Here is a 16292-nt window from a genome sequence, read left to right as displayed (position 1 = left end):
GTTGCCATTGATGTTTTATGTGAACGTTATACCTTCACTGACATCATTTATTACTCTCTGCATGGAGGTCATAGACCAAAATTTTCCTTGGTCCTCCCTCATATCAGTAAGGCACTTCTTGTTTACTATCATAAGCAATAAGGAACTTTTGGGTTATTTTATTATCTTTGACAGCTCTTCGTCCTCGTCTCTCATTTTTGTGCTTTGGACTTTCCAAAAAGCACAAAAGTCCAAGGTGACTCCTCTTTAGGGACAATTCTAGCTATTTCCGTTATGCTTCCTTCTTGAAAACCATATTAGGATATCCTGCAACTATATCTTAAATATATGTATTTTCATGAACTGCCAAACTCCTGAGCACCTTTTTCCTAGATTTTTTTCATAGGATTTTGCAAACAGATCTTTGAATTTCTTGTAGTTGCTTTTTTCTAGTCTTCCTCTTTTCCATCCTAAAAATCTTGAAAACCTTGTAAGAAAATTCTTGTATTAACCTCCACCTTCTGTATCAAAACCTGACATCATCCTAGTCTAAAAATACCCTGATACTCTGTATTCAATTTATTTTTCCCAACAAATACTTGGTTAACTAGTATCTCCTCAAGGCAAATTAGTTTGTTAGTTGTTTACAAAAACATTCTTTCCATCTTATCCTTCTTGGTCTTAATGGTAGGTCCTCAACATAACAGCACTCAGGCTTTTTTCTCCTTTTATTATCATAAAGGTATTTTTAACAGATTATCTCCCTCTATATTCTAGACCTCAGTACAAAGGTAAATATTCATAGAGAAACATATCTTCCCTCCCCTTTTCTTCAGGAGCACCTCCACTTTTTTCCTGTATTAATTCATCAACAAATGAAATATCCCACCAAGTAAACTTTTACGTTGCCTAAATCACAACTTTGTCTAGAACCTTGTACATTCTTCCATTTAGTTTCCATACAGCCTGCACTAGTATAGACATCTTAAATGTTAAGCAGACATATTCACTATCCTGTTTTCCATATTGCTTCAATCCTTTTTACAAAAACCCTATATCCACGGTTACTATGCCTCTGGTCACCTTTCACTGGTAACAAATTCTTTTGTCATCAGTTCCCATTAATTCTAGTTTAAAGCCTTCCTTCCTAAGTTGGTAAGCCTAAACTTAAAGCAGCACTTATTTTTCCTCGTGAGAAAGAGCCCATCTCTCCTCAGCAGTCCTTTCTTTTCTGTTCTGGAAGAGCTATGAAAGCTCAGCCATTCAAATTGGCAAAGCAGGATCAGGTCAATTAAAATTAATAAAAAGTTTTTCTCATTTCTCTTTGAACAGCAATTCTCTCTGCACGGTAAGACACCTACCAACTGTAAAGTTGATAAAATATTTTGAGTAAAGACACAAAAATCAAAAACCATGGTAGATCACAGAATCTATGATCAACAAGAGAGAAAATATACATCATGATTTTCAAGGGTTTCACAATTCCAGATACTTTTTTTATATATATATATATATGTAAGAATCCATAAGCATCTCTTGGAAAACAAATACAACTGCTCTGGCAGTGTCAGAGTTACATAGGAAAAGAATTAATAGGATGATAATGAATGACTATGGGGTTTGCAGTTTTTCAGATCTGCCTTTTCAAACTAAAACAGGTACAAACTCTGGCCAAATTAACCCTCTGCTGGCAGCACTGTTAGTCTTCATATCTGGAGCCTGAAATTAAGTTTTCCTATATCAGCACCTTTTTGCATCAGTGTGAATACAGTGATGCAGAGAGATTTGCTAATGCAAATAGACTGTTACAAAAGAAAAGATAACTGCAGCATACAGTCATTCCATTTCAAGACCAGTATCACAATGGATTCTCTCACTAAGCCTTTAAAGGGTAAAAATCCCAGACACAAAAATCCCATCTATTTTCCTCCCACCATGCCAAGTCAGAGTCTTACCACAGATAGGATCTTCACAAGATTTAAGAGCACAATACTTGTCTTCATCAAAGCCTTTACTTCCCTCAGCTCCGTTTTACTGATATATATACACTGTAATTCAGGAAGTGCCCTCCTCATAAAAGATTTCCTGATTATGCAAATACGTAAAATCACAAATACTTGTGTACATCCTTAGCAAACAGTTCTTGTAACTTGCTGAGAAACGGTGACCTTCCTTCTATCTAGTCCTGCTATTTTATTTTAGTATTTCCTCCAAATCCTGGTCTCTATCTTTCTGCCTGCCTTTCTATTTTTCCCACTGTCGCTATGGTAGACTGTAGTTCAGTAAAACTCCTTTTCTCTGACCTAGCCTCAAGGACAAGAACATCACTGACATCTTGGATATTGCAATTACTTTTGTTTAGTACTTGATTTACATATTCCGTTACTTTTCTTGAGTGGCAACTTCTTTATTCTAACTTATAAGCAAACTAAATTCCAGCTATAATTGCAAGAATTGCATACCAGTGTATGCAACCAAAAAGTTACTTTTTTCTATTGATATATACGGGATCGAATCCCTCGTTAAAATACTCTTTAATGGCCATAAAAATCTTGATAGCATTTTAAAAAAATTATTTTTATGTGAAACCAGTTGTTTCCACCTACTGACTAATGGTGTTTTATTAGTTTTTTTTTATTACTTTATTCTATTGTTTTCTTATTTGAACTTCTATTGTTTACAACTAGAAGGTGTCACTCATTTGTTACTTAGTTTCATATGCTTAAGGTACTTTTATCTTGTACGGTACAGTATCTCATACAGTGGACCTTATGCATGATCAAAGCCTTTCATACCTGGCCAATATAAAGTTAGTAAATATGAACATTCAATAACATCAACAATACGTTTAGTTGTTACCTAGATCTGTGTGCCATAAAAAAAGAAAAAAGCTGTGCTGAAATTCTCCATTGAAGTACATTAACCTGATAAAGGAGAAATATCTGGAGGATAATAAAAAAAACTTCAAAGAATGAGGAATCTTACAAATATGGATAGGTATGAGGATTCTCCAAGGGGGAATTAGTGAAAAAGACTTTCTAAATAGCAAACAAACTCTGCCCTAACATCACGAGAAGTTCTAACAGAGCAGGGGGGGCTTTACATTTGTCCTATGCACCCCTGCAAGCCGGATACAAGGGGAGCGTGGTATAACCTCTAAGTACTCTGAGGGCATCAAGTCTTGCTTTGAGTCCACCTGGCTTGTGCTATCAGCACCCCAAGGAGTATCTGTACATGTGGATGAATAAATCTACCTTTCTACTGTGAGCTATATAGGCACCAGCTCCTTCAGAAACAGGAGAGCTACGGTAGCTTAGGTAGTGCCACACTAGTTGTGCTGAGTTTGAGGTGTACTAGCTCAAACGATGCAGCATACACACACTATATGTAACTACCTACACACAGCATCCAGAGTAATGCAAAAGTAAAGCAAATTCATTGTGATCCACACTCAGATATGTGTGATGTCAGGGGAAAAAACCTCATCTTCTCTTGCACATCTGAATTCCTTTGATAAAATGACCTCTGGCGAACAGATACTGTCTTAACACAGACAACAGTTATACCCACAGTATCAGTTGTACATTCATGTCTCAGCAATGCAATGCTTTTTAAAAGCTTCTACAAGAAAGTTTTCTAGAGGAATAATTTCATTTTCTGTATTCTAATTTCAGATCTAGCTCTCAGCATGAGAAAGGCCAATAAAATCTGTCTGAAATACATTATTACGTATTACTTATGATCCACCTATGTTCTCATGGTGCCATGAGTCATAAAGTGAAGTAATTTATTATTATTATCTCTCTACTTACTAATTCGTAACAGGAAGAAGGGAAAAATACGTAGCTAATCTTCCTTCTACTTTTTCTTCTGGTTTTATTTCATTTCTCAGAATCAGTACATGCTCAGGTACCTGCTTTCTCGTCTATACCTATAAATATCCAGATTAAAAGGAAACAGTTCACTAAAAAGGCATGTTGCCATACATACTTTGTTTACCGACAGCATAAAATGCTAGGCTGCATTATATAAGCCTCAGAAGAGGTACAAAAGGCTTCTTTCAAAGTGTTCTGTCAATATATTTCAATTCACAACTCAAATTACTACTTACAGCTTTTCTCTTTGTCTCTCAATTTGTTGCTCCCAAATGGGGTAAGTCCTACTCTTCTCTCCCCTGCACAAATTCCAGTGCCTATCAGTGGCTTTCACGAGCTAATTCTATTCAATTATGCTGCAAAAAAGCCATATATTCTATTACTTCTCTGCCTATTTAGGCCCACTGAAGGATTTCATATGCTCTAAAGCTAAGAACAAAGCCAAGGAAAATGGAAGGGAGATTAGGACTTCCCAGTAACAGCGACAACCAGCTGTTGGATCAGTTCAGCTGAAACACATTCTGTGCTCCTAAACAGGATGCCTCTAAACAAGTATTCTCTCCTCAAAGAACCAGGCTTTATTAGAATGAGAAAAAGACTTCAGACACTTTTTGATACAATATATTTGGTAAGTTTGTGGTCAGGGAACAAGGAGCATACAATTACATCAACTCAAGTCTTGTTAGAAAGAACAGCACTGAAAATATTATGTATTTATGTTATTGCTAAACCTTACTGCTTAACTTTAGACGATATTGAGCTCCCCCTGTTTCTAACAGGCCATGTAATGAAGTGATGACTAGAATTGGCCAAATAGTTTAGTTTTTTTGTAAATTTTTATGAACATGGATTCTTCCATGAAAATGCTCACATTATTTTAATGAAATATTCTTTAAAAAGTGGTATCTCTTGTCACATTTTGTTAGATCCTACTGGAAGCACTAATACTCAATTAAGATTTGAAATAATTAATGAAAAGAACGAATACGTACAGAAATACTGAATACAACATTTCTGAGAACATGCACTAGTTCAGCTTTCAAAAAAAGTTTGACCAGTGGTCAGGCTGACAAATTATTTAAATTACACAATATTAAAATATTCTTAGATATCAGCTTCACAGATCATTCTTTTTTTTCTTGTTTATCTTCTTCATGATCACCGGTCTGCTCTTGTTGGTTATTGTTATCTTCAACAAGACTTTTAAGACGTGACAAATGGTGTAAAGCCCTAGACAGGAAAAATGAAGACTTTAACAACAGTGTATAAATCACTACTTACATTTAACACAAAACTATGTTGATTTCTTACAAACAGCTTAACAGTTTGAATGGTATTATATACAGTTTACATCTCTGTGTCTAACTCTTCCACTTACTCTGTTTTAGAGATTATAAAATACACTAAGATGTTTTTTTAAAAAGATAAAACACTTTTTGGAACTGAAATTTTAAATAAGTCTTCTCAAATACAGGTGCTCACACAAACACACAGTTTCTATTAAATTGTTATGGATGGATGTTTAACACAGGATGTTAAACTGCAAAACATTATGTTATAAAATAGCATATCAATACTGAAAGTTACTATTTTTTTAAATTAAAAAATCTTTTAATTTTACATTGCAGTATAAAACTATACTGCAACACTGAGTTTTGTTCAAACAAATGTTCTACAAAACGAAACCCTATTTTCCATTCTGCCTTTTCTCAAACTTATTATTTCTTTAGTCACTTATAATTGTTCTTATAACTAGTGGGACTTTGTTGATTTCATTAATGAAATATGTTTTCTAGCAATTATTTTCTCCACTGTGGTGAAAAAAAAGTAAGAAAATATTTTGTCCCATATTACAAACTTCTCCAAGTCTGATTATTTTAAAGTCCATCTATGTGTAGCAATAATTAATCTATTGATATAGATGAAATACAAATGTTTATTTACATCTCTGCAACCATTCATTAGATATTTCTCTGCTCCATGAAGTGCCATGTTTTTAATTATTCACTACTGGCTTATTCTGAACAAAGTTTTCGTATCACATGACAACTCTCTCAGCTAATTTATCATTCCTTTTCCACACTTTCTGAAAATGCTGAAAAGTCAGAAAATCTATAGTCACTTACTTCCGAATAGAATTAGTAAGAGGGATTATCTCACTGTCACACAGTTTTAATTCAGTCTCTGCTTTTTCAGAAAGCTTAAAAAAAAACAAACAAAATTGTTAACTGAGGGAAGGAAAAGTAGCTGAATGTGACAGAAAACGTGGAATTTTTCTAGCACATTGCATTGGAAAGTATTGCCAACAACTTTTTAGCATCATAAAGTAATTCAGGTTGGGAAGGACCTCAGGAGGCAGGCTCCTGCTCAAAGCAGAAGTTACAGCAGGTTGCTCAGGGCTTTATCCAGTCAAATCTTGAAAACCTCCAAGGATGGAGGCTGCACAACCTCTCTTGAACAACTTGTTCCAGCGCTTGGCTGTCTTCAGGGTTAAAAAGTTTCTCCCAATGTCCAGTGTGAACCTCCTGTTTCAATTTATGCCTGTTTCTCATCCTTCCACCATGCACCACTATGAAGACCCTAGCTCCATCTTCTTGATATCCTCCTCATAGGTGCAGGAAGACTTCTATTAGGTCCCCCAAAACTACTTCTCCAGCCTGAACAAGCCCAGTTCTCTCAGCTCCCCACCATAAACAAGTGCTGTAGCCCCCTAACCACTTAGGTGCCCCTCCACCAGCTTATTGATGTCTCTCCTGAAGTGAGGGCCCTAAACCTGGATGCAGTATTATAAATGTGGTCTAATAAGTGCTGGGGGATAAAGAGGGACAATCAGTTCTCTTGATCCATTGATTGTGCTCCTGTCCTTCTAGCCCCAGCCCTGCTGTTCCTCCTTTGCTGCCAGGGCACACAGTTGGCTCATGTTCATCTTGTACCTACCAAGACCTCTTGGGCATTTTCAACAGAGCAGCTCCCTAGCCAGGCAGTCCCCGGCCCGTATTGCTGCGAGGTTTTCTTCCTTCCCAGGTACAAGGCCTTGCATTTGCCCCTGTTTAATTACATGAGGTTCCTGTCGGCCCGTTCCCCCGGCCTGCCTGAGCCAGGTATGTATGGAGCATTTCATTCACTACTGAGTATAGGACACAGTTTAAAAACTGTATGCAAGCAACATTATAAAAGAGGTAAAAAGATAATAAAGTCTTACGAAATAATTTTGAAACAAGAGTGCCAACTCACTGATGCCAAAGGAGACAGGGATAGAGCATTTGAGAACGTCTGGCTTTTTAAAAGTTTGGTACATGCCCCTGAAAGCCTAGAATTAATGGGAATATTATCAGAAAACAACTTTTCCAGAACAGAGCTATTGCTAGAGCAGCAGAGGAGAGCACAGTCTGCTTCCTCGGGCAGGATTGCCTGAAATGTCGCCATCTCCTGGCCTACAAGGACTGCTTTCTGCAGCACTGCTGAGGCCACTGTTGAGTTACTGACCTGCCACACGATGCCCCTGCAAACAGGAGAGTCTGCAGTGGAAGGTAACACAGAGCCTCCAATTTGCAACAGCAGCAACAAGACACAGGGGATTTAGGGCACAGCATATATGCTCCTGATGCTAACTGGTTTCAATCTGCTGGCAGTGCTCTTTCTAAGATGACTGGAAACTGAGTCTATAAAAGGACTAACAATTTTTGTCAGAAATGTACACGCAGATAGAATTTGACAAGATACAACATAAGGAAACTGGCTACTCACTTCTTCAAACTCTTCCTTTTGCTCAGCAGTTTCATTCTGGCTCAAACTTCCCTGAATTGCTTGAAGTTTAAACAACATTAGCTTCAAAGCTTCAAGGGGCCTGTGATGATGACCTCCAGAAAGACTATTTTCCTAAACCAAAACCCAAAGAATTTGTTGTGTACTGTGTACTGCACTGTAGATAAAACAAAACAAAACGAACAACTTCTGAAGCTTCCCTGAAACAAGTTAAAGGCTGATTTCTGTGAGTGTTTCCCTCTACCTATTCTTTAAAGGTCTATTTATAAATCGTACATGTATGAAGCTACACTGGTTCATCTTAATTTATGCCATTGTATGGTCAGTGAAATCACTGTAAATACATACATTGTTAGGAAGACGTGAAGCAACACAAAAAGGCCTCAGCCCTGGCTTGTGTAAAATAATTCAAGAATATTAAGACTGTCAGTCCTTGTAATGCTATGACAGCAGCGCTGGAACATGTTTCAACATTTCCTAACTGCAAGTAAACTTCCTTAATGATAAACATAGATTCATTCATATAATTAGCATCTATATGATATCTGCTCATTCTATAATCAAAAAAGCAAATTAACTCAATGTGACAAAAATTTGTGGATAATCTAGAAATACTTATGTCTAGAAATGGCTGATGATCTAGCAGAACCAAGAGAACAGGAAGCATGACAGATGAAATAACAGTGAAGCACCATTCATCAGACAGAATAATTTGAATTACTCATGCACACCGTTAGGTTCTGTGTCAATTAACTCCTTCGGGAAACAGAAGTATGTGTCACAGTGGAAAAACTTAAAAGGTAATGCTCTGTTTACTACAAGATGGGAAAACAGAATCTTAGAGCAGTTACGATTCAAGGACAACAGGGCAGAAAGTAAAGGAAACATACCAGTACATAAATTAATAGTATGCCTTTAAACCAGAATACTGGGCTCAGTGCTCATCTTCCTAGATGAGAAAAGGATGAAGGGTTCATACAATCAAAATGAAAGACTGAGCAATATTAAGACAGCCAAGAAGGTGATTAATATGTAAGAATGAGAATATAATAATGCATAATCAAAAGAGTAAACTCAATCCATGATCCAATTCCAGTGCAACAGCATAAATAAGAAGAAATATATTACTTAACTTGCCTCTTGAACTTGACTCATACCCAACAGTACATCAGCCAGGCTAGGAAATTAGTAGTATTTAATACACGAATAACAAAAAAATTTCTTCCTTTACTCGAGGCAGGAAAATTATTATTTAAACAAAACATGGAGTGTAAAAGTCAAACTCTTACTAACCAAAGCATTTTATAGTTAGATGCTTTCTTAATCGTAATTGTGACCAAGGGTTAGATTATAGGATTTAATAACTGTATGAATTCATCATGCTCGAATATGATTAAACTACTGCAGTTAGACTTTCTACTTTATATATTATAGAAGAAGAAAAACCAATTTACAGGTATTCCCCCTTCTAATATTTACCAGCCTTACATATTTTGGGCAGTCACTGAAATAAATACTCAATTTTACTGACCTTATTTTTGTCATTTAAACAGTCTTCCAAGAACTTATGTATGATATCTGCCTTGGGGAATGGTAGAGCATTCTCCATGTCCTCACAGCACACAGGCACTGGTGGTTTGCTAAACCAACATTACACATGCAATGGAGAATAACAACAGGTTTATAAACTAAAAGAATTGTTTTAGGATATAGTCATTATGATGAAACCAGATGTATTGCATCAATGCAACACCAAGGGGGCACCGAGTAGTCCTGTCAGCACTGTGGTGTATGTGTGAGAAACACACAACTATTTTTTCCAGTTTTGCCAGTATAATCAAAACCTGGGTAGCCACAAAAATCAACTAAACAAAACAGGCAAGGTAAGGACTTCTTAGCTATAATTTATTACACTTGGGTGTTTTTCTTACACCTGGTACTCCTCCATTAATATTCAACATCTAAAGAAAAATAGTACCCTCTGCTTACTGACTTCTAGTTCTTCTACAGTCTCTAAGGTATTTTAATTTAGAGCTAGTAGTCTCATAGAAACAGATATTAATGAAGCCTGATTTCCAGGATGTTCTCCTATGTGGGTATTGTGGTGGCTAGTAGGAGACTAGATTATTAGCATCTCTCTCAATGGGAGCATGAATAGTACTGTTTCTATTCTCATGTGCAAGAATGCTGCAGTTGGAGACTTTTACTCACCTGTTAATATTGCTAAAATTAACCAATAGTTCAAAATCTTCTAGGGTAAAGACAACACCCAGAACCACATACACCTAGCTGCTTCTTAAAAACTGTAAGAAACTGTAGGAAATTCTAGTATTGATTTTTACTATTCTTTGATCCTGTGAAATAACCTTTCAGTTCCTAAACAATTGAAATTTCACTTTCAGACTGCTCCAAAACTTCCCAAGGCCACGCTGCTTTTTTAAATGTTAAAAAAACAAGTATTAAAACCACTATTAACTTGTTTCTCATAAACTATTAATCACAGTATGTCAATTTAAGTTCCACTAAATAATTTTTCTCTTGAAATAAATATTTCTTACATATCATTGATATACAAAAATATTATTAAAAGGCAACAATAAGTAATATTGATAGCAGTCTTTGCAAGTCAATGAAAAAGGGAAAGCAGTGCACCAATACCCTGACCTTGAAATAGCAAACATTTAGCATTAGCAAGAAATCTAATAGTAAATCCTTTCTTTATGTACATGCCACATCACCGTTACTTATAATCTATAAGCAATTAAGTACATTATGCATTTTCATGAACAAGTTATTCCAAAAGATATGTTTACTTACAAAGCACCTGGAGCATTTTCCCATGATCTTTCTGCTCCTAGTATATCTGTTGTAGAAGGACTGCCACCATTTTCCAGAGTATTTGACAAATCTTCAGTTGAACTCTCCAGACCTTTGTCAGCCTTCAAGGCAAGTAGCTTAAGCCGGTCTTCTAAAAAAGAAGGACACAATGTGTCCAACCCTCTTCAAGGGCATTATTTCCACTTTTAATTTTATGTAATACTCAAAGAAAATTAGTACAGACAAATTAGCACTGGAAATATTTTACAGAGAATACAGCCCCAATACAACTTCTTTGGATATCTCGGTATGGCAGTATGGCATGTAAATCATCAGTACCAGATGGATCTGCAAGGTTCTAGCCAGGAGAGTATTTAAAGTAGTCAAGCGTTTCTTTTCCTAACTTATGTAAAACAAGTATCATATGCAGGATTCAAGATTATTTAATGTTTTTAATCTGCTTTCATGCTATAGAAAATATAATTAATATTAATTCACAATGCAACATTAAATATTACTTATTAATACTGTAAGTTATTAGGTTAATTTTCTTATTATTTTGTACAGCTGCTTTTACAGACACCTGGGAGAGAAATCCTGCAAACATATACATGCAAATCACATATACAATCACATACAGGACTCACATTTAAAAAAGGTGGAGATAAGCACTCAAAATGACAGACACATTCTCATAATTTTTTTTTTTATACCTAGCCTGTTCATGATTGGTAAAATTTTGTGTGTAAAAAAAGATATAACCTTATATTTAAAGTTCATCATGTATACACATTAGAAAGGTATTTGCATACACTTGCATATCTGACATTTTGTCACTTTGAATTCACAACATAAACAACATTTTAACTTAGTTTTTATATATAACCTCTTGGAAAAAGGGAGACATCAATATTTATGCTTTGCATAACAAAGAAAAAATATTTTTCTTTTTAAATGAATAAACTTAGAAGTGAAGGTAATTAACACTTCGAAACGTTAATCTCTCATATCAAAGCAAATCTTGCTGATATTTCATAATACAAAGATGGTGCTTCACCATGGGAGCGTCACCTCCCCGCTTCTGAAGAGCGATGGCCTGCTGCAAAGGGTAGCTACATGAGAGGTTCCCAAGGAAAGTCTTTACAAAACTAAAGGCACTGGATAGCCTAAGTATATGGGTTACAAATATCTCCTGCGGACTGTGTGAAGTAGAGAAAAAGACTACACAATAAATGGTATTTCTTACCAATTTGACAGGTTCATTTACACTATGTTTAGGAAACTCTCTCCCTCAAGGTTACACTTTATGTAATTTAATTTAATGCTTGAAATTCTATTAAAATATTCATGGAATTACTGTCATTATCTGGCAGTAAGGTATACTAAATATGCTACTGTAATAAATACTTTGCTGTAAAAGGAATGCTTAAATATTGATTTATATATGAAAACTTACAGTAGAAAAGCTGTTTAACTTAGTCAACTACTAGTAAGTGCTTTGAGTCATTTGTCAAAGATGGATGTGAATAAATCTACTGTACAGTGCAGTCAGACTAGCACGGCTAGAGAGTGTTGGTTTAAAAAAATGTATATGTCTTTATACACATGCCCTCAAAATTAAAAAAACAAGCTCTATGAAATATAGTTACCTCTGAATGGCTTTTTGGTGTGTCTTGAAAACGAGTTATCAAATTGGAAGCATGCATCTGGATTGTCATAGTTGTAACTTTCTTCTACTTTGTTATCCCCTCTCAGATCCAGGCAGCTGTTTTGTTCAAAAAAATTAGAACTGTCTTTATCTACGGAGTGTCTTTTTTTCAGGATCTCGAAAGTTTGTGAAGAGGAAGCTTTGCCTTGTATATTAAAATTTTGACCATCACTTTCTTTAGTTGAATCAGAAACAAGGTTGTAACTCTTAAGCCAGACTGGGTAGTGAAAATTGGGAATACTACTTATCCCTGATACACTTAAGTCAGACTTCTGACTGGTAAGCCACCTTGGATAATTCTTAACAGGAAAAGTGTTAGACTTCTCTTCAAAAGACAAGGGTCTCGAACTTCCTTTAGAGGAGACAGAATCGTACGTATCAGATATATACCCATTGCATTCCTTTTTGCTGAAGTCTTTGTGTAGATTCTGGTGAGCAATAGCTTTCCCATTCTCCTGGAGACTGAAACAGCTTTCAGTATTGAGTGGTGAGGTTTGGTAAGGGCAGAAAGATGTTTTAAGTGACCGCCTGTTCCACTCGCTACTTCGATGCCTTCGTTTAAAAGGAGTACACTGGACAAACGGCAGTGATCCATCTGCTGGAAATGCTAGCAGATCATCCGTCGCAAGACTAATCAAGTCTGGGTCACACTCAGTCTCCCTTCTACAGGGTGAAGCAAGAGAATCCAGTCCTATGTGCTGATTAAAATCGTCCAATACTGAAAAACAAAGATCTTTTACAGGAATTGCTAAATTTCAAGCATACCAAAATGATAATTTGTAAAATCTAACATGAAGTAATAATTTAAAGCTGAAATATATTCTTTTACCAGGTGGTACTGAATTATAGTTCTTGCAAGAGTGGTTCCGTTTCTAATCAGAATCTTGATAAAAACCTTACCAGTCAAAAGGTACCCCTCCTTTCATAGTATACATTTACAGCTTTGAGTATTTTCTTTATTTATTTAAGAGAAACAAGATTTCAACATTCTACAGTCCATTTTTAGTTGCACATTCAGAATTGTGTATTTTGCAGATACATCCTTAGTATTTCAGTCCTACTAGCGACACTTCCTCTACACAGTAATGTTAGGGATGACCTTCCCCATATTGAAATGGAGCACATTTACTAGAGAAAGAGATGGCTAAAAGCAATAGCTTGCAAGGCAAGTAGCCAGATAATGGGCTTATAGACCCATTTTATGATTCTATGGAAACTTGCATGCTGTGTAAGATTTGGCTTGGCAGTTTTTCAGGGAAGAATTATAGCATTGAATCCTTTTATTTTTTACTGAAACTATGAAATACTTTGATTCACGAAAATAGGTTTTCCTCAGCTACTACATGGAAGCTATTTTTTCCTCACTTCAACTGTAATATCAGTAAGTGAAATCTGTATATTACAGGCTATTATAACATACAAAAGATACATGCAGACTAGCTAATATGTGAATGGAGCTAATGAGACTTCTGCAAAGAACAGCAACAGAGAAATTTCAGAGTAAAATATGAGCAGATGACATCTTTCATACAACAGTCTCATTTTTAGTGATAATCAGAACGCTTATTTTTCTTTGGGAAGTCAGTTAAACTTAAGTAGAACATGGTTTATACTAGAAAAATATAAACTGAAAGCTAAACACAGCTAAAAACTAGCTGTCTTGATAAGAGAAAGAAAGGAAAGGTGTGAAGCTAGAGGAAGGTTATAGGCTACGGTGAAGAAAAAAAAGCCCTGAATAATACAATATGCTACCATAACTGTCCATGCCAAGCAGCCTTTTTCAGGTACAAAGTTTGCCTGTACTTAGGACTTTGTTATTTTAGATGTAAGGGACAAGGCATTTGCAGTATAAATTAGCTCAAGCACAGTTAGATCTTCTCATTAAAGTTCATATAATCAATTAAGTATTTATTTATTCAAGCTAACTAATAATGACAAAAGCCAATTAAAACCCATATACATTACCCTGTTGGTTTAGACTCCAGACCCAAAAGTGCATTCCATAAAAATCAATGGATAAGGGGCAAATTTTGTTCTAAGACAAAGCAGTATTTAAGGGAACTCCTTCAATTAATTAGATTCTGGTGTTACTTACTCTAGAAAGGAAACTGAGATTTCTTTTCAAGACTCAGGTTTAAGCAATGATTTACACTGTCTTTAGCATATATTCACATATAGAAAATACAATTTCTATTCCATACTCTGGAATTTATTATTGCATCTATGAGCGTGGTCATGAATTCTCACCAATCCACCAAGTATTTACGAAAAAGCATTACAGAGAATGACAAATATTGCTAGCCATGACCAAGCATCATTTACTATACCGTAAAGACTTGCAAGCAGTTGTGTGGGGAATAGTCTGTCAACAAACACATGGTGTGCGACAAGGAGTTGCAACAGCATTGGCAATGAAAAGAAAAAAACCCAACAACGATAACAAAAAACCCAACAAACACCAAAACTTATTAAAAGACATATTTGCAGAAGACATACCATGTTTTACTTTGGCATGATGCTTTGAAAACTCAACTCGTTTGGGAGTGCTTTGACATATGCAGATTTTTCCAGTGCTTATTTCTGAAGATGTGAGACTTCGATCAAAATCGTCAATATAAGCCTCCAGAGCCTCAGATGCAGAGCTGTAAAGCTTGTCCTTGTAGTGAATCAAACTGTCTGAATATGGATTATTGCTGTCAATGCTATCACTTGTTAAAAGAGAAGATATTGTTGAATCAGGAGAGCAGATAGTGCTTTCTTTTATTGAGCTTGTCATGATTTTTATCCAGGTTTCTATTAGAATCTTCACTCATCTTTTTAATCAATCTAAACAGAAAAAGAAACAAAACCACAAGTGATCATCTGCACTGAAATGTCTTCTCATAAGCTGTAACGTATCTAGGATTTTTTACTTTTGCTATGTAATTTTATTATTCTCCTAAAAATTACTATTTAGCTATTCAACTTGCTGGTTTTCAAAGAAGTTTGTCATATATATTTGCCACCCCTAAGCAAAGTAAAAGGTAGAAAATAAAGGCTCTGGAAAAAGAGATAACAATAGGGAAAACTTCTTGTATATTGAAACTCTAGTAGTGGAAAAAAAATGTAACACGAGAGCATGAAAATCTAGCTCTTCGCTAGTTCTAGAGGAATCTCAGTACCCTGCTTTTGCAAGAACAGGATTTCACATAAGAATTGCTGACATTTGTCACGAAACAATTCAGCAAAGACACACAGAAGTATCATAACTTTTGATTTCAGAACCAGCACAACAGTACCAGACAAAAAACAGAAAGAAAAGTAGCTTAGATAGTATGAAAAACTAAACAACTCAATAAAACAAGAGTAGGAAGCCACTACCCTTGCAGATATTTTTATATAACCAGAATGGGTACACACAGCAAAAGAATTTTACAAGCCATATGGGAGCACTTAGAATTATCCTATCCATGCAATTTAGTGAACCCAATCCAAACTGCCTTTGTAACCCCACAAACTGTAAATAGAAGAGTTGGAAATGCAGGCTTGTTCCAAATGCTGTAATCAGGATAGTCAAGGTCACTGAAAGAAACCCAACAGTTCGTTTCACCCTTGTAGGTAAAATAACCATTTGAAAAATCTATTAAGGTGTTAAGAAAACAAGTGCTGCAACAAGGAACAAAGATTAATATGTTATATCCAATATCGCATGTGTATAAGGATCATCATGCAATAGCAGCATAAGGATTTATACGAAAGAAGCACAAGACCAGCTCTCCCAAGGCCGAGGTGGTTTTCCCCGGAAAGCCGGGGAGCCGGGCTAGGCACCGGCACAGAGGCCTCCCGGGGCCCCATCCCCACACAACACCCCCGGGAGAGGCAGGCCAGGCCCGCACGGGAAGACCTGGCCGTGGCGGACACCCCCAGCCCCCTCCCCCTCAGAAGACACAGTCAGCGCGGGAAAAGAAGCGTCTAAGGCACCACAGTCCCTCCGCCATGCCACGAGGGTGCACCATCCTAGCTCCTGCCCGCCCAGCCCTCCCCAGCCCAGCCCAGCCCAGCCCTGCCCGGGAGCCCCAGGCATCCCCACCCCACAAGAGCCGCTCCTCCAGGCTTTGCCGCGCAGCGTTTTTGAAGGGACCGCGCCCCTTTGCAAAATGGCGGCGCGC

At 36.5% G+C, this 16292-nt stretch overlaps 1 protein-coding gene across 2 annotated transcripts; it reads right to left on the bottom strand.

Moving 5' to 3' along the window:
* Positions 1 to 4503: 4503 nt before the first annotated feature.
* LOC142076097 (lung adenoma susceptibility protein 2-like) lies at positions 4504 to 16260 on the bottom strand. Of its 2 annotated transcripts, none has more exons than XM_075138494.1 (8): positions 16214 to 16260; positions 14641 to 14970; positions 12086 to 12862; positions 10437 to 10587; positions 9151 to 9259; positions 7602 to 7733; positions 5981 to 6054; positions 4504 to 5084 (listed from the first exon to the last, which is right to left on the bottom strand). In XM_075138494.1, the coding sequence occupies exons 2-8, from the start codon at positions 14918 to 14920 to the stop codon at positions 4979 to 4981; spliced, it is 1629 nt and encodes a 542-aa protein (XP_074994595.1). In that variant the 5' UTR covers positions 14921 to 14970; positions 16214 to 16260; the 3' UTR covers positions 4504 to 4978. The 2 variants fall into 2 exon arrangements, with proteins under 2 accessions (XP_074994595.1, XP_074994596.1); XM_075138495.1 differs by having other exon boundaries at positions 10437 to 10584.
* Between the last annotated feature and the right edge of the window lie 32 nt (positions 16261 to 16292).

Source organism: Calonectris borealis, chromosome Z (genome assembly GCF_964195595.1).
Source record: "Calonectris borealis chromosome Z, bCalBor7.hap1.2, whole genome shotgun sequence".
Lineage (NCBI taxonomy): Eukaryota > Metazoa > Chordata > Aves > Procellariiformes > Procellariidae > Calonectris > Calonectris borealis.
This window is presented reverse-complemented; position numbering and strand designations above follow the sequence as displayed.

Coding starts and splice junctions, on each gene's coding strand:
- LOC142076097 (XM_075138494.1), bottom strand. CDS start 14,920: ATGACAAGCTCAATAAAAGAAAGCACTATCTGCTCTCCTGATTCAACA. Junction 12,863..14,640: donor TCATGCCAAAGTAAAACATG/GTATGTCTTCTG, acceptor TTTGTTTTTCAG/TATTGGACGATTTTAATCAG. Junction 5,085..5,980: donor CTTACTAATTCTATTCGGAA/GTAAGTGACTAT, acceptor TTTCCTGTCTAG/GGCTTTACACCATTTGTCAC.